Source organism: Neoarthrinium moseri (assembly GCF_022829205.1).
Source record: "Neoarthrinium moseri strain CBS 164.80 chromosome Unknown scaffold1_Wmoseri_CBS_16480, whole genome shotgun sequence".
Lineage (NCBI taxonomy): Eukaryota > Fungi > Ascomycota > Sordariomycetes > Amphisphaeriales > Apiosporaceae > Neoarthrinium > Neoarthrinium moseri.
In genome coordinates, this window is record NW_026055115.1 from 1253722 (window position 1) to 1271522 (window position 17801).

Genomic DNA, 17801 nt, shown 5'->3' on the forward strand with positions numbered 1-17801 from the left:
CACCACAATTCCAAATTCTCGGCGGTGAGATGAATGGGAAGAGCAATATCGCATCATCAGTCAATTGTCGATCGTTCCTACCAAGGCTCACTGCCAATCTCACATCCAACGCCATCAAGTACCAAGTGAGGAGGATCTGCGTGGACATCTCGCACTCTGAACCTCACCGCATTCGGATGATCAACGCACCTTCTTCACTTTTGTGCCTCACATCACAGCCCATATCCTCTACCATCCCGTCACCCGTCAACTCAACCTCACGACAGCGTCCTTCACACTGATACCTCGAAACGAGGAATGAATGGAGCCTTGAGAGATGGATTCATTTCCCTTATTTAGCCAGCTCCCATTAGAGCTCCGGCTCACAATATGGGAGCTCCACGCTATGCAACAGCAATCTGTCATCAACTTGGCAGGTCCATTGCCAAAGCCGCCTGCCATTCTACACACCAACGGAGAATCGCGCAGAGTAGCTCTTGCCTCAGGACATTTCTGCGTCACGGGAGCTCTGAAGTGTGGATTTTATTCAAGCGCTTTAGATATCATTCGGTTTCTTCACAATCGGTACTGCTTCTGGTACAATCCGTCCCGCGATCCTGTGCCTGACTGTGCGATGGACCAGAGCCTTTGCCGACCGTACCGTGAGGGAATTATAAACTTCCTGCCATTGTGCAAGCTCGCAAGAAGGATACTCCACATGAAGTATCCCATTGGGCTAGAAGAACGGCAGCAGCGTGGGAGGCTATATCCAATTTTCGAGTATATCGCTTCGAGGCACCCTACATCCAAACATATTGACACGGTTCTGGTCCAATGCTGTCTATCTTCCCCAATGGCCATCTTTTAGCCTTTCTATGGTCATATCCTCACTGTCAAACCGGCCACGTCAGTTGCGAAGGCTCTATTCGAAGGACTTAATCACATTGAGATTGACCTTCGAGACCATGATGAGATCTGCAGAGTTCTATCGCCATTGCGCGACGAGTGTAGCGAAACAGTCAGCTTGCTTGAGAATATCTCACAGCAGTTTGCTTCTTTGCCTGAGCGAGGCCTCAAGTGGTGGGACTCAGTCATCGCCGCCAACGAGCGATCCTGGCTCAACATACACTACAGCATGAAGCACAAAGATACGGAGACATCGTACAAGTTGCAGGACCCGAATCAAAGTGCGTCCATACGGTTCTGGGACGCTGAAGATCCTTGGATCAAGGGTACTCTCAGCCGAATGCCCCAGCTAAAACCAGTCTTCGTCATCGCTCAGGAAGATGCACCATCTCTAGCCAGAAGAAGGGAAGTCATTTTCGATGAATGAGGCGGTTGAAGCGATAATTAACCCCTAAGGTAGAGATTTTAAGGAGGTGAAATAAACTAAACTGATAAGGTCTGGCAGGTCTCGACGGCAGCTTGGACTTTGAAGTCCGTTGGTCAGGCCATTATTTACCTACCTATGTATGCAGCAGTTGAAATTGGCGGTGTCACAACGGACAGGGTTCGCGGCGGTTTTGATAATTGGTCTGCAGTAACAAGGATTCATCTGCAAGCTCTTCTGATGTAGCAATAATGCTCTCTAAGCACTTGATGTGAAACTTTGACCGTTGCCATGAAGGTCCGGTCCCCAATATGATTGCTTTCAGTGGGAACTTCCGACCCAACACTTTCTTGAATAATATGAAGCCTCTGAATGTTTTCGCATCCTGTCACACACTGAGTGACTTGTTTGGATTAGGGGGTAAGCACTTCAAGCTTTATGGTGTGTGTGCATTATCCCGTAGTCTCCGGCTCCGAGGTTACTTGTAGCTGAAAAGATAATTTTCCAACTGTTCTGTTCCACTTCTTCCGGCAGTGGTCTTGACGGAATCTCGTTGGGTTTATTTTAGGATAGCGGTGATTGAATATCTTATACTACACGCTCCGAAACTGCTCACCACCGTTGCCATTAATGCACCATCTAGCTTTGTGTCGCATGAGATGAGTTGGTTCAGACAGAATGGTCATAATTGAAGCACTATGCTGACCGGTCAGGTGAGAATTGGGACAAGGCAAGACGGCGGTGGAGAGGTTGGCAAGCCACATGTTGAGTGCCCGCCCTCCACGTGGTTTTCTGGGTGCGGTTTGTAACAGGCAATCAGCCGTGGTAGCTTTCGCTTATAACCACCCAACCTCTTTGAAATACGACTGGCTAAATTCAAGGCATGTGGTGGCACTTTCCCCTCTTGCTCCATTCAGTAACACAACTTGTAAGTCTCACCTGCCTTCAGATGCATCCGTTGTCCAAGACCTGCGTTTAAGAACAGGCCCATATAGTCTGATCCTTCAGCTTTAGGCTACTTGCGACCCGGTCTGTAACGCAGCATGGCATTCACACAAATAACGAGCATCCAAACACTCGCTTCTGAGCCAGCTGAGTTGTCAAGAATGGTTTAGCTCAGCCTCTCCCCTACAGCTTTCTCAGCCCCGAGTTCGTGTAAAACGCATTACTTGGTTGCCAAGGCTTGGCGTCTCGTATAGCTCAAGATGCCGTGACACATAGGCTGCCGTCCTCCGTGGCCGGGAGTGGGAATCACTATAAAAACCCCAGATACTCCACCCGGAGCTTTACCATGTTGTCGAGAGAAATAGTGCCCCACAACATCAACTACTAAAGAAATACGCAATGCGATTTAACGCCATTTCTGCGTTTGTACTTATTGCTCCGGCACTTGCTGCCCCTGCTTTTGAAGAAAAGCCCTGTCCTCACACAATCTGCGTAGACAGCATCAACAAACGCGGCCAAAAGTATAGTGCTTGCTACGACGGATGTCAGCCCTCGCTTAGCCCAACGCCACCACCGTGTTACCCCGCTGCCACTCCTACACCCACGATAGATGACTGTAGCACACGCACTGTTTGCGCCGATTATGTCAATGAGTGTGGCATCTGGTACGGCGGCTGTTTCCCGGACTGCAAACCCTGGCCAACCTTCAGCAAGCCTCCTTGCCCCAGTACTTTGACAGTCGGCCCGGTATCTGTGTCAACTACCACCGAAGACTGTAGCACACGAACCGTTTGCGCCGACTATGTCAATGAGTGTGGAAAAACGTACGGCGGTTGCTTTCCAGACTGTAAACCGTGGCCGACCTTCAGCAAGCCCCCTTGCCCTAGCACTTTGACAGCTGACCCGACACCTACGATTACGGCTACAGCCACAACTGAAGACTGTAGTACACGCACCGTCTGCGCTGACTATGTCAATGAGTGTGGGAAGACGTATGGCGGCTGCTTTCCAGATTGTCGGCCGTGGCCAACCTTCAGCAAGCCCACGTGCCCTAGCACTTCGACACCTTCCTCAACCATCACTGCTACTTGGGAGCCATCATCTTCGGGCCAATAGAAGGCAAATTCACCGACTGCCCCTTCGGCGCGCAGATGTGCATCGAACAGGTCCATGTGTGCGGACAGACGTATGGCACGTGCTTCCCAACTTGTTCGCCATGGTCGACTCTCACACTGCCATCCTGCTCTTTAACGACAAAGCTTCCGACGGAAATCGTCACGACCAGTGTCCCTACTATGACGTATGATCCAAATGGTCCGACTTACAAGAGAACTTTCAACTTGGGGGCAGTCCAGACATACGCAGTCATCGGGTAAGACAAGTCAGAAATCTTGATAACTCAGATGGGGGCAGCTAGCAGCTGACACTTGGCGGCTGTTTTCAAAGAATATCTTGCCTCTCTCAATATAGTATTTACTTTGGTGCCTAAGTTGGAGAACTTAAGACATGAGAACTTGGGGATCCAGTACTACCAGTAGTGAATGCTAAGTGTCCCCTGGGCTTTCATCGCACCTTCACAGCCGAGTGAAGTATCTGCGTGGCCGCCGTTCATACCTATCAACGCCGCAATGTTAAATCAGCATATAATATGTCCCTACTTGCTCCCCATGCCCAGCTATCCAAAGATCTATACCAGGTCTGTGTGCTGGCTTGAAGGTGTGACCATTGACGAGACTAATCTGCAAATTCTCATGACCTGTTCCTCATGAACAAAAGTTGCTTGCCCCTACAGTCAAAAGAATAGATGGAGGTGTAGTAGCCTCAGTTATGCTATATAATATCCTTGTAATTGCTGACTGATCCACCATGAAGTGGAAGTCTCCATGTAAACCTTGAAGCCTTGAAGTATGTCACTCCTCAAACACCAAGGTGCCGGAATTCTCTCGTCTAGCACATGTTGCCTGAACCCATATGGGCTTAATCTCCTATTTTCCAGTATAAAGCGCCCTTTTCGATGCTGCACTTTACCGAAATCATTGAGGTTTGTAGGCATTATACCTTGCAATCTTCGCATTGGTTCAATCCCCCATCACTCAAGCCTCTTTACTTCTCACTACTACATCTATGGTTTCATCTAGTCACTGTGGCTCTCGACCTGACCTTGTTCCTTTCAGTCTGATATTTCAGGAGAACCACGCTGCACACGGGGTCTCCAATAAGTTCGCTCAAGCCTCTCAAACAAATCACCATAACCCGCCATAAGGGACTGGGCTATTATTGGCAGAATGAATGATTCGACGATGCAAGTCAACTCTCAGGGCTCAAAGCTGAACATACTCCACCTACCCAACGAGCTTCTCCCGAGAATCGTTGAGCAAATCAAGAGTCAGGCAGACGCGAAGGGTCTATTGCTGTCCTGCCGTAGTTTCACGATGATCAGTCGCCGTCAACTGATTCGGCTCAACACTCGAAGCAGTGGTAGTGCCATGATGTTGGCGTGTGACCATGGCGACCTATCTTTGGTTGCAGCAATGCTAGACCATGGGACCTATGTCAACAGGTATTTCATGCTGAGACGGCAAGGATTGGCTCGCAACATCCATGAGAGATACAAATATTCTCTGCTAACTCCGCTGTCAATTGCTGTCTTCCGACAGGATCTTGAGCTTGTCAAATACCTCCTATCGCGGGGTGCCAATGTCCAAAATTCCTATCCAGGCTGTTGTGAACCGATTCACTACGCTGCCACGACCAATAGATGTCAATACCTCACCAATAACCAAATCCTCCGAAGACACTCGCAGTAGTATCATAGATATTCCTGTTGAGAATGGCGCGCAAATATGGACCGGTGCTGCGCTAGGAATTTGCGAGCAACAGACGTGGCACTTGCGGATCTTTACACAACCGGGTACATCTTCCTTACACAATTCAAATTGCCGGACACGAACTGAATCGCGTGCTCCTACACGAATTTCTGCATTACCTGATGTATCCGAGACCAAGAAGGATCACCGCGGCCCAACGAGAGAAACTCCGCTTGTTTCCCGTGGCAGCTATTCAGGGCGATCATGATACAAGGCATATGGCTCATTTCCTAGAGTTGTAAACACATCAGCCGGAAATGGGGTACCTCGATGTATTGCAGACTTTCTTGTACCAATCTACAGTCACAGCTTTGTTGGCAACAATGCAGAAACGTCGTTGCTTAGTCGCTCAGACACCGTACGTATCTTGGTGGAAATGCTATCTGACTTGCACGAATGTATATGGTGGTTATGATATTGCGCATCATGTACCTTGTCAAAGATGTTTGCTTGTATGCGCTACCTAGGCGGTCGATGACCATATGAAGAATACTACTATTAGAGCACAGTACGTGCTCGAGCCTCAGAATTTTCAGTGTGTGTGCTCTCATGAGGGTATAACCTCGTCGAGTGAATAAATAAAATGTTCATCATAGGCAAGTTTCCGTGTCTTCCTCTTCATGGGGGTGACGTATGATGAACTTTCATCGCGAAGGGGAGGGGTGTGTGGAGTTTTCGAAGGCGTTTCGAAGCTCTGTCGAATCGAAGATAGCAGAAGGAGCTGCGTTACAAACCGTCGGTTGTGTTCGGGGTACCATCCAAGGTAAGAGACAATTCCGACATTCGACATCTCCAGGCAAGCTCGAAGGCAGGAGTCTGCTGCCGGAACTGTATACCAGACACCGACAGACATGCTGAGCCTACCGAACCGGGCATTTTCATGCGAGCGAGAAGCATGTTCTTTCTTTAGCTAGTGCCAGATAATGGATAGGACCAAACGGCCAGTCCCTTTCTCAAGAAGGAAGGGAGAGGCTGGGCGAGCTTTCTGCCATCGCATGGTGGTGTGTTATGTGTGTGGTATGTGTCGTTGGGACACTGAATCGCGAGACGTTGGTGGAATGCAGCCAGCCAAAGCACTAAAAGGGAGAAAAAATTGCTGGACCCGGAAGACCCCCGGCACACAAACGGGCTGCGGAGGGCGGAGCCAGTTGGGACCAATTGGAGCCAGTCAAGGCCGGAGGATCCAAAGAGCCAGAGCGGCCAGGTCACGTGGTGAGGGAGCACAGACCACGCACAACCCAAGGGGCGCTTACCTATTTTCGCACGCAACCCTAATCAAAAGTCCCACCTTGCAGAAAATATCCAGCCAATTTTCCTTCCTTCGACTTGAACCTCACGATCCACGGGAAAGACATCACAGGCAACATCAAGTCAACAGTTGCCCACCATGTCTTTGGTTTCGGGAGAGAAGACGAACTTCCAGTTCGTAAGTGCGCCCTGCGTTTCCCCCCATCCACACTTGACGCCCGCGCATCGCCAGCAACTCGTTTCTCGGCGGACCCCGAAATGGCTGGCTGGCGATGGACACCCCCGCGATCCGTGATTGATGCTCGATCTTGGATCTGTGATCTATGATCCATCTCTCGCTCTGCCTCTGCGTGGCACTTGGGCCAGAACCGCGGCAGACCACGAGACGGACATGCAGCTAACCGGGGGTTTTTTCTTGATAGATCTTGCGTCTCCTCAACACGAACGTCAAGGGCGAGGAGAAGGTTATGTACGCCTTGACCAGAATCAAGGGTGTCGGTCGTCGTTACTCCAACTTGGTCTGCAAGAAGGCCGATGTCGACTTGAACAAGCGGTATGCATGAACAGACCCCCAGAGCGGATGCGAAGGACTATGAACGGACACAGGAGGACTAACGAGAACTCTCCCTGCAGCGCCGGTGAGCTCACCTCGGAAGAGCTTGAGCGTATCGTCACCATCATCCAGAACCCTACCCAGTACAAGATCCCCACCTGGTTCCTCAACCGACAGCGCGACATTGTCGACGGCAAGGACTTGCAGGTCCTCGCCAACGGTGTCGACTCGAAGCTCCGTGATGACCTCGAGCGCCTGAAGAAGATCCGCGCCCACCGTGGTCTCCGTCACTACTGGGGTCTCCGTGTCCGTGGCCAGCACACCAAGACCACTGGTCGTCGCGGCAGGACTGTCGGTGTCTCCAAGAAGAAGGGTGGTTAAACTTGTTGCGGCATCGGACGGGTGGTTTCATTGGCTCTGGTCATTCATTGCGAAGGGATTGGCGTGAAGGCTGGACATGGAATTACACAGCATCATGGACAATCGTCATCATCATTGATTGCTTTTGACACGGGGTTTACGGATCATCATGGATGTACTCTAAAAAAAAGAATGAAGAGGCATCATCTTTCTGACCAGGTCTCTGCCGCCATCCCATGCATCCATGCTCCTCCCATGTTTCCATGTGATGGTGAAATGACGTTAAGGAATAATGGTCTTCTAAGAGCTAAATGAGAACAATATTGGCACTTCCTGACCTTTCTGGTGCCCATCTGTGCCTCGTGTGATTTTGTCTATTCCGCTTATGCTAAACCACCTAAATTTTCCCTACGTCGGCTGTCGTAAATCATGATTGTCCCGAGTCATTGCGCTGAAAGGGTCTCGGGTATGCTGGGGTATATCAAGCCAAAAGTCTCTCAATCTTCGTGTGTGACAGCCATGTCCAAAACCTCGACTCTTCCCTGACCTCTCGTCTCGTTGCCCAAGAAATCCGACAGAGGCTTAAAGGCGCCCGGTTCCACGAAGCCAACCACCTCCCACTCGGAGCCCAGGACATCCTGTGTCTCAACCTGCTCGATGTAGCTCAGAATCTTGTCCTTCACCGTCCCCGGGGCTGCCTTCTGGTCGCCGTCTCCCTCGGCCGCCTTGGGCGCCTTGACGGCCTGCTTCAGGACGTTGGTCGTGCATGTGATGCGGAGCCTCATGCGTGCCCTCGAGACCGGGATGGGCTGGCTGGAGATCAAGGCCTTCATGGCGTCCAGGGCCTGGCTCTTTGCGCTCTTGGTGGTGACGACGCCCGTCCAGGTGTGCTCCTTGGCCCGGGGCTTCGCCTCGGCGTCCTCGCCCGTGGCCGGGGTGCCGGCTCCGCTGCCGGCGGCGCTCTTGTCGCCCTGGCCCTGGTGCGCCTGCGAGCTCAGCATGTCGAGCGCCTTGTCGATCATGCCCGTGGTGTAGACGCGCTTCGTCCGCGGGTCGACGAGCTTGCTGGCGACGATGCTGACGACCTCATTGTGCACGCGCTCGAGCTGGGCGGCCCGCTCCTTCTCCCCCACCTGGATCTCGCCCTTGTTGAGGATCTCGAGGATGATGTCGTCGACGGGCTTGTCCTTGCCAAAGGCCTTGGCCAGGTCCTCCTTGGGGGCCGTCTGGCCCTTGCTGACGTTGAGGAAGACGTTGGGGATCTGCAGGACCTCGTCCAGGTCCGTCTCGATGCCCTGGCGCCACTCGAGCACCTTGTTCTTGTAGCAGGCGATCTCGAAGCGCTTCTTGCCCTTCTTGAGGCGCACCAGCGACACGTTGGTCAGCTTGATCTGGTTGCTGGGCTGGTTGATCTGGCGCGACATGGTGGGCCGGGTATCATGCAGGAAATCAATCACACAGAAATAAGAAGAGATAGAGAGGGAGAAGGAAAAAAAAAGTTTGTGCAAAGTGCTGGCTCTGGCGACTCTCGTCCGTACTCAGATGTTCCAGTAATCCTACGAAATCTTTTGTTCCACCGTGACGTGGGGCAGCAGAGCAGCAGCACCAGAACCCGGCCAAGTGCGGGACAGAGAGACAGACAGACAGACGGACAGACAGACTGGCGCTACCAGCGGGGAGGTACCTACCGTGCGTACTTTTGACCTGGGTGCAGCGCCTTCTTCCATCGGACAATCAGGACCAACCCGGAAAGATGGGAGCTTCTGTGTGCCACTTCGACAGGGTGCGAGCTCGATGACTGTTTCTGTACCAAGTGAATCATCCACTATGGTTTGTGATTAACAATTTTTATCGTCGGATAACCCCAGAGCGCAACTCAGTTCAGATGCAAGGAACGAGGCGGATGAGATTGGCCCAAGCGAACGTTGAGCGCCCCCGTGACTCGGGTTAGCAGGGACGCTTGAAGATTCCGGGGCGAGTCATCAGACGCCAGCTGGGAACCGACAAGGGCCGCCTATGACGCTTATCAGCGACTTGGCACCCCCCTCCACGCTCCAGTCCTGCCAGTATCGGTGCGCTGGCGCTGGCCCAGGTGGAGCTTGCGCCTTCGAGCACGTATCGGGCAGGTACTCGGCTAGCAAGAGCCCCCCCAGCCGTGCTGGTGCTGCTGTTAAGGCGCGACTTGTGCCAGGCACCATCTGCACCGACCCCCCGGTTGTCAGGTCAGGTCCATCCCGAGCTCCCTCAAGGTCGTTTCAAGCGCTCATGTGCCTTGCCTACCCCGGAGCTCTGCTCTCTTCGTTCCTCCATCATCTCCATCCCTCTCTGCTGTCATCAACAACCCCATTCTCTTGCCTCGTGTCAACCCCAGATCCATCGACTCGTTCATCTGGGTTGACTGCCTGCCGTTGTTGCTTTGTGAGATCACTCTCTAACTATCTATCTATCTCTGTGTCTTATCATCGCCACCATGAGAGTAGCGGCGTCAACGCTGCTGCTAGGCGCCGCCTCGGTTGCCGTCGCCCAGCATGAGCAGCACGTCCTGGGCGGTGTCAAGGACACCGTCAAGCCCATCTTTGACTCCTCCGAGTCCATCCTCGACAAGATCGAGCAGACCTTGGGCAAGATCCCCACCGAGGCCAAGGGTCTCTGGGACGAGATGCAGCTCCTGGTGCCCGGCTTTATGGAGAAGGCCCAGAACCTCATCTCGCGCCCCAAGGCCCACACGCGCAAGCCCGACAGCCACTGGGACCACATCGTCAAGGGCGCTGACGTCCAGAGCATCTGGACCGAGACCAACGGCGAGAAGCACCGCAAGGTCGACGGCTCGCTCGAGGCCTACAACCTGCGCGCCAAGAAGGTCGACCCTTCGGCCCTCGGCGTCGACAAGGTCAAGCAGTACAGTGGATACCTCGACGACGAGGCCAACGACAAGCACTTGTTCTACTGTAAGCTGAACCCAACGACTGCTCCATACCCGTTCTCCGTTCGTTCACTGACTTTGGTGCTTCTCCAGGGTTCTTCGAGTCCCGTAACGACCCCAAGAACGACCCCGTCGTCCTATGGCTGAACGGCGGGCCCGGCTGCTCCTCCATGATGGGTCTCTTCATGGAGCTTGGCCCCTCCAGCGTCGACTCCAAGTTGAAGCTGGTGTACAACGATTACTCGTGGAACAGCAACGCCTCGGTCATCTTCATTGACCAGCCCGTCAACACCGGTTACTCGTACAGCGGCAGCTCTGTCTCCAACACTGTGGCCGCCAGCAAGGATATCTACGCCCTCCTCACCCTGTTCTTCCACAACTTCCCAGAGTATGCTGAGCAACCCTTCCACATCTCGGGTGAGTCGTATGCTGGTCACTACATCCCGGTCTTTGCCTCCGAGATCCTCTCGCACAAGAACCGCAACATCAACCTGCAGAGTATTGCGATTGGTAACGGCTTGACCGACCCCAAGACCCAGTACGCTCAGTACCGCCCCATGGCCTGCGGCGATGACGGCAGCAACTACGGACCCATCCTCGACGAGAGCCAGTGCCAGTCCATGGATAACTCGCTCCCTCGCTGCCAGTCCCTGATCCAAGGCTGCTACGACTCCCAGAGCGCCTGGACCTGTGTCCCTAGCGCCATCTACTGTAACAACGCCATGATTGGACCTTTCCAGCAGTCGGGCTACAACGTCTACGACATCCGTGAGAAGTGCAAGGACCAGGCCAACCTGTGCTACACCCAGACCGCGTGGATCGCCGAGTACCTCAACAAGCCCGAGGTTATCGCTGCTGTTGGCGCCGAGGTCTACGACTACGAGAGCTGCAACACTGATGTGAACCGAGCCTTCCTCTTCAACGGTGACTGGTCCAAGCCCTTCCACCTCCTCGTTCCCGACATCCTCAAGAAGATCCCTGTCCTCATCTACGCTGGTGATGCCGACTACATCTGCAACTGGCTCGGCAACCAGGCCTGGGCTGAGGAGCTGGTGTGGCCCGGCAAGGAGAAGTACAACGACGCCAAGATGACCTCTCTCGAGGTCGGCGACAAGAAGTACGGTGAGGTCAAGTCCAGCGGAAACTTCACCTTCATGCGCATCTACCAGGCCGGACACATGGTGCCTTTCAACCAGCCCGAGGGCTCCCTGGACTTCTTCAACCGATGGATCGGTGGTGAATGGTACGCTTAAGCGTCGAGGCGGAGTTGTCTGGGGTACACACTGTGGTGTAAATACATGTCTTTGATTACGGAGCAATCGGGTTCGGTCAAGGGATAACCATGAATTTGTTTAAAGGGAGGGAATCACATCAGATGATCAAAGCCCATCGCTAGAAGTCTTGAATAAGTACAAATTGGTACAAGTATCTTGATATGTGTGGAAATAGTACTCTCGAGGTGACACGCTGAAAGAAGGCCCAGCATGACTGCATGTTACAACTGATAAATTGCGAGATCCTCGACGCCGAAGCCAAGGAGGTCCCGCACTCAAAGAACGTTGTAGAAGTCGCTCTTGTCTCGTACACAAGTGTGTATCCGGCTCAAGATCAGTCGTGTGGTAATCGAGAGCTGACCGAGCATGGCAAAAGACATTTATATATATCGCAAAAGGAAAGCAAAACCTACAGCCAATAAAGTCGTCCAAGATCACGACATCTACGTTGCATTGACGCTTCGCCGGGTTTCCGGCATCCTTACCTTTGAAGGCTGGAACAAAGAGGCTCGATGGCTGCGTCTGGCGGTGTCCCAAGGGTTCTTGGCAGTGAGCGCCAAACACTTGCCGCTGTAGCCGGCCTGTCCCTTTTCCATGATCGCAGGCGTTTTCTGCCACTGAAGCGGTGCGCCTGTGCTTACAGGTGTCTCGGTATAGTTTGCGAAGGAAAGAAAAGGGGGCATGGCTCGTCCCCGGCGTTGGTCACGCAAGGTAAGCAGTTACCGGTGGTGTGGTTTGTGTGAACGGGAGAGGAACGCGGTCGTCGCGCAGGAGAAATTTTGCGTGTGTGGTTTTCCTTCCAGCCGTCGTTTTGCGGCTGGCCAATGGGCGGATAAGCTACGGGGCTGGCATATGGCCGCCCCGCCGCCTGGTCCCGCTTAGCACGGAAACGCGGGTCGGTAGCCTCGCTGCGCAGGGGAGTACAGCACGGTAACTCGGATCGCAGCTCACATAGGGCTGGGCTGTCCGTTCAAAGTTGGCTGACGGGGCACAAGGAGGCTTGCATTGCCATGCCCCCAGACTCACTGAGCTGGCTCTCCGATGGTAGATGCAGAGACTTGCGTCTTGCGGACTTTGACATTGCAACTGCAGGTGGACATGGCAATGGCCGTACGTACGGCTTTGCCATACCGTCCACCTCTCATGATCCGTGCAAGATCTGCAATATGAACGACGCAAGTGCTCGCGTGACAGAACAACGAGAACAAAGTGGAAGCGGCAGATGATGACCTCTCAACCACGGTAACATCTGAGCCTCACACATGCTGGTTGTTGAACTGGGGGCCCCTTCCTTTCGAAAAGCAACCTTTTGTGCTTCGTATTACGGATGATGTCTGCCATCTGGGTCGCAGCTATCGTTTCTTGGCAAGGAGGGACCACCTCAAGGGAAGGACTGATGAAGATCCACATCTTTTCGGGCCCTTCGTAGGGCGGATACAATGGAGCAAGCAAGACATGTTCTCTCTCTCGGCTTCTCTCGCTTCTTTTTTTCCTCTTCCACCTTTGTCACTCTGGTTGTCTGTGTTTTGAGATTTGTCTTTTTTTTGCCGGTCGAGATCCTGGGCGACCACTTGAGCCTACCCTCCTTCTTTCTTGCGCTCTTTCGCTTCATCAAAAGGAGCTTATGGTGCCTGGCCATCTCCATTCCGCAAGGCGACCAGCTGAGGCTCCGGATCTACAGAGGACCCCCATGTCGCGCAGGCCAAGAACGCTAGTCGACCTGCTTGACCTCACAGTCTCTCCATCGAGAGCTCTCAATGCGTGCACAAACATTGCATGTATAGTGTTGTTACTTGCCACATGGTTTCAGTATCTAGCCCGTGGTATGTTTTCAATATAATTTCAGCAAATGTTCGTAAACTTCTTTGGCTAAGTAAACGTGTGATAGGTCAACATGACCCATATAAATGCCGAGCACTATTGCATGACGGCGACTGGCCTGCTTCACCCAGGAACGCAGATCTGCAGCAAAAATTTCAGAAATGGGAGCCCACCGGTTGCCGAATGAGTGAATACTCCAGAGACGAAGTCAGTCATTGTCTTGGTGGCCGCCGGGTTGTCTTTGCAGGCGACTCAACAGTGCGTCAGATTTACTGGGCTGCCGCCACCAGGCTGGACCACGAGAAAGCCCACGTTGCCCTGCTGGACGTTTTGGTGGACAACACCAAGCATGAAAACCTTCACTTCGAGGCTGAGGGAGTACAGTTGGAATTCATCTGGGACCCGTGGCTGAATACGTCCCACCTCGAAACGGAACTGAGGAGATTTCGCATACAAGAGAGTGTCGCAGACATTGGCACCGTTCGGACGAAAAGCGAGGAGTCCGCTGCGCTCGTAGTCCTGGGTTCTCCTGGATTATGGGCCGCTCGACACGGAGAGGACGATTATTTCGACATCTTCAAGCGCGGCATCGACAATGTCCGAGCCCACTTGCAATCAAGGGTTGACAGCACTTTGGTATCCCCGACTGCTAACCTGACAAGAAACTACGACCTGGCTCCCAATCAGATCTTTCTTGCCCCTATCCAAACTCCTTGGTACGAGTCTCTCTCAAAGGATAGGGCTGCTACAATGACCCGCGAGAAGATCAATAAGATGAACAACTACCTGGAGATGCTATCTTGGGACGAGCAATCCCACGTGTTGTGGGCTTATAGTAGGATGACCCTTGATGGACGCGACGCGTTCGAAGACACTGGAATCCATGTCGTCGAGGGTGTCGGAGAGAGGAAAATCGACATTCTTCTAAACGCCCGCTGCAACTCCGGAGTCGGCCATGAATACCCACATAAGCAAACATGCTGCATGAGATACCCTCAGCGGAACTCACTTCAGTTCATGTTATTTCTCTCGTTGCCGTTCGTCGGGCCATCTATGTTGCGATGGACCAACGGCCGGACGAGGTTGGTATTTCTGCAGGGTATGCTGCCTTCAAATGATGTTTTGAGTGCAGCGCGATTCCTTGCTGTTGTGTTTGCGTTATGTTGGGGCCTCGACCGCAGTCACTTGATCCAGAAAGTAGAGCGCCACTATGAAGAAGGATCCTTTCTTGCGGTCTGTGCAGTCTTCCTGCTGGTCAGTCTTCTGTCACGGCGAAACTCCGCCAACGCTGGCCTAGGTGACTGCGCCCAGGTCACGACGAGACCTATTGGTAGGTTCACGACAGATCACGACCAAAGATTTCTGCCGCGTGAGCAATGTGACGAATGGAAAGGATGGATGCAAGCCTTGATCCTCATGTATCATTACAACTATGCGTCTCAAACACTCTGGGTGTATAAAGTCGTCAGGTTGCTTGTTTCAGCTTACATCTTCCTGTCAGCGTACGGCCACACCCTGTACCTTCTCAAAACAGAAGACTTTTCACTACGAAGAGTAGCTGTCGTCATTTTCCGCCTCAACCTTCTGAGCGCTGTACTTCCGTATGTTATGATGACCGACTACAACTTTTACTATTTCGCACCCGTCGTCAGCTTCTATTACCTGGTGACCTGGTCCACACTCCGCGTCTACAGAAGTCTCAATCAGAGTCCGCTGCTGCTCTTGGTCAAGATCATGGTAGCAGCCATTATCACGAGCTGCATTATACTGATACCTCAACCCGTCGCCGGGGTCAGCACTCTCTGTCGTGTGGTGTTCCGCATGTCATGGGACTCTAGCGAAGCACGCTTTAGGCTCGGGCTGGAGCGCCTTATCGGGTTCTTCGGAATGGCGACCGCAAGCCTGGTCCACAGAACAGCAACTATTCGAACACGTCGAACATTCGATTTCGCAACTGCATCGTTGTCGCAGTCCCACCAAGAAAGCGCTGTCGATCCTTTACTCTATGTGCTCGCGTTTCCAGACTCACTTGGAAACCCTCTTAAGATGGTCACCAGCACCGTCGCAGCTGCCTTCATCTTTTTCTATATCATTGTGACTCAAGCTACTCTCAATGACAAGGTACAGTACAACATTGGGCACCCATACATGTCATGGATCCCCATTTTGTCTTTCGCCATCCTGCGGAACTCGCACCATAAGCTACGCAAAACGTACCTAGGGTTGCCTGCAGCTTTAGGCAGAATCTCTCTCGAGACCTACGTTTTTCAGTACCACATGTGGCTGGGAAGTGATGCAACATCGAGATTGAGGATTGGACTTTGGGACCGGTTCGGTAGTTCAGCAACTTGGGCTTTGCCACTGAGAGTTCTCGAGACGGTGCTGCTCACAGCAGTGTTCATCTGCGTCAGTGCACAAACACGAAACGCTACAGAGACCTTGACTCAATGGCTAGCTGGTACGAAGCGCACGACTGGGCGCTGTAGAGCCGTCGAGAGCTCTGCAGAGATGAATGATAAGTCGACAAGGCCAGACGATGAGGGGAGCGATAATAGAGATGGTCATCAGCGGCCAAACTCGGCTCGGTCCTCTTCACAAAACACCACGGAGGCGACGGCCCACCAGCAGGGAGACGCTGGCCACAGTGACACCAAGGGCGTCCGCCGGAAGATCTTGGTGATAGTACTAGTGCTGTGGTTGGGCAATCTGCTTTATCGTTAAGAATACTTCATGGCCAAGAGAGGCATTTGGTGCATTTGGGGAGGGCTGCAATGTAAGCTAGATTCATGCCAACATTAAGATACCCGTAATAAGCGTAATTCGTTCAACATCAAGTATAGACGGGAACATGACAAGAAAGTGGCGGTGACCTCTTGGATGGACATTACTACCCAGGTACTCAATTATAGCCAAGAATTGTAGCCAAGTTCAAGGCCATCGCAACTACGAGAAATCGTGACGTCGGTCAAGAGTTCACCCTGGGGAAGCCGTGGTCATGCTAGAGTTGCTTTAATCCGGAGCCAATCTGTGCAAAGGCCCGGCCAGAACATTGAAGAGTACCAGCACAATCGTCGCATCCAATGGGCTCAAGCCCGAGTTGCTCACCAAAGGCCAGCAGCAACAACCCATTAGAGCAAGGATATTTGAAGCTGGCTGGCCTATCACCGACGGCATCGTGGGGACAAGTGTTTCTGATCGGGACAATGATCATACGGGCCCACTTAAACAGCTATAACACTGTGGTAAGCACTTGTCCGCTTAGCAAGGCCCGACGTCAGGGCGCTTGTATATGTACCACGTCGGCTTACACATAGCATTGGTTGGCTGTTTCCTTTCCTCTCCAAGGATCTCACCTGCATCAATTCGCATCACAGCAACACAGGTCAGTTGGTGCTGGAACTTTCTGGTCCTTTGAAGTGCCTCCGATTCGCTTGGCTACAGCTGGCTCCCCACTAATAACCCCCTCACATCCATGGATGTCTCTTCCATCTTATAACAGGCCTTATATATCAGCATTGGAAGCATCAACCAGTGCCCGAACCGTCCAATTCAAGGGAAGAACTTCATAGCAACGCTTCTTCTTGTTCGTCTTCTGTGGTATCACATTTTCGAACCTATACTGTTGCCTCAGCACTCAATGGCTACCTCCACAAACGAGCGGACGGGCTCCTGCCTATGCGGCGCCATCCAGGTCCGCATCACGGGCGAGCCGATCTTTACGAACCTGTGCCATTGCACCTCGTGCAAGAAGGCCTCGGGCTCCACGGTCGTCTCCATAGCCGCTTACCGCTCTGAAGTACGTCCGTCCGTCCTCAATTTTGTGGCTCACACCCAACGCGACTTGCATATGGAGATCGAGGTTTGCTAACGGGCCTTTGACATATATAGGATGTCACTTACACGGCCAACCCGCCAGACGCCTTGAAAACCTACAACGATGGCTCTCCGGAATCTGGGAGAGTGCTTGAGCGGGCATTCGTGAGTCTTTCCTCCCTTTACTTCCCCCCCTTTCCTCCCCCCTCCCCCTTGCTTTACCCCTTGCGTCCTCCTGCCCCCCATCTCCAACCTCCGCCCCCAACTTTCGTCACATACCAAGAACTCCCTTCATACGCGTCTCCACCTGTCCGACCTGGATGAACCGACAGCTAACGGCAGACTAGTGCGGAATCTGCGGTTCGCGGGTGAGGAACGCGAGCCTGAGTTTCCCGGGCTCCGTCGCGCTGCCTACAGGCATACTCGACGGCGACAAAGAGGACCTGAAGCCCAAGTACGAGCTCTTCTGCGCCAGTCGGGAGAACTGGATGGCAGATGTCCCTGGGACGGAGCAATTCGCCACCATGCCGCCTCCAGGATTCCAGGCGCCAAAGCCTGGGGAGAAACAAGGCACTTGGTCATTAGAATCCTAGGAGGATCCGATGACGCGTTGCGAATCAGGCAAGTTGCGTCTAGACCAAGCGTTTCTTGCTGAACGAAGGGCCGGGATTTGCACCAAGTTTGGACG

General features: G+C 52.9%; 6 protein-coding genes across 6 annotated transcripts; 5 read left to right on the plus strand and 1 right to left on the minus strand.

Moving 5' to 3' along the window:
- Positions 1–697: 697 nt before the first annotated feature.
- Positions 698–1312, plus strand: JN550_000388 (uncharacterized protein; the record flags this gene model as incomplete). The annotated part of the gene is made up of 2 exons (XM_049315356.1): positions 698–802; positions 848–1312. The coding sequence occupies 2 exons, from the start codon at positions 698–700 to the stop codon at positions 1310–1312; spliced, it is 570 nt and encodes a 189-aa protein (XP_049177677.1).
- Positions 1313–6508: 5196 nt separating this feature from the next.
- Positions 6509–7303, plus strand: JN550_000389 (uncharacterized protein; the record flags this gene model as incomplete). The annotated part of the gene is made up of 3 exons (XM_049315367.1): positions 6509–6547; positions 6792–6922; positions 7003–7303. 3 exons carry the CDS (start codon positions 6509–6511, stop codon positions 7301–7303), a joined length of 471 nt encoding a protein of 156 aa, XP_049177678.1.
- A 476-nt stretch (positions 7304–7779) lies between these two features.
- Positions 7780–8706, minus strand: JN550_000390 (uncharacterized protein; the record flags this gene model as incomplete). The annotated part of the gene is made up of 1 exon (XM_049315378.1): positions 7780–8706. One exon carries the CDS (start codon positions 8704–8706, stop codon positions 7780–7782), a length of 927 nt encoding a protein of 308 aa, XP_049177679.1.
- Positions 8707–9752: 1046 nt separating this feature from the next.
- On the plus strand, positions 9753–11458 carry JN550_000391 (uncharacterized protein; the record flags this gene model as incomplete). The annotated part of the gene is made up of 2 exons (XM_049315389.1): positions 9753–10230; positions 10299–11458. The coding sequence occupies 2 exons, from the start codon at positions 9753–9755 to the stop codon at positions 11456–11458; spliced, it is 1638 nt and encodes a 545-aa protein (XP_049177680.1).
- Positions 11459–13483: 2025 nt separating this feature from the next.
- On the plus strand, positions 13484–16021 carry JN550_000392 (uncharacterized protein; the record flags this gene model as incomplete). The annotated part of the gene is made up of 1 exon (XM_049315400.1): positions 13484–16021. The coding sequence occupies one exon, from the start codon at positions 13484–13486 to the stop codon at positions 16019–16021; it is 2538 nt and encodes an 845-aa protein (XP_049177681.1).
- Positions 16022–16937: 916 nt separating this feature from the next.
- Positions 16938–17706, plus strand: JN550_000393 (uncharacterized protein; the record flags this gene model as incomplete). Its single annotated transcript, XM_049315411.1, has 3 exons — positions 16938–17096; positions 17189–17278; positions 17461–17706. 3 exons carry the CDS (start codon positions 16938–16940, stop codon positions 17704–17706), a joined length of 495 nt encoding a protein of 164 aa, XP_049177682.1.
- Positions 17707–17801: the final 95 nt, after the last annotated feature.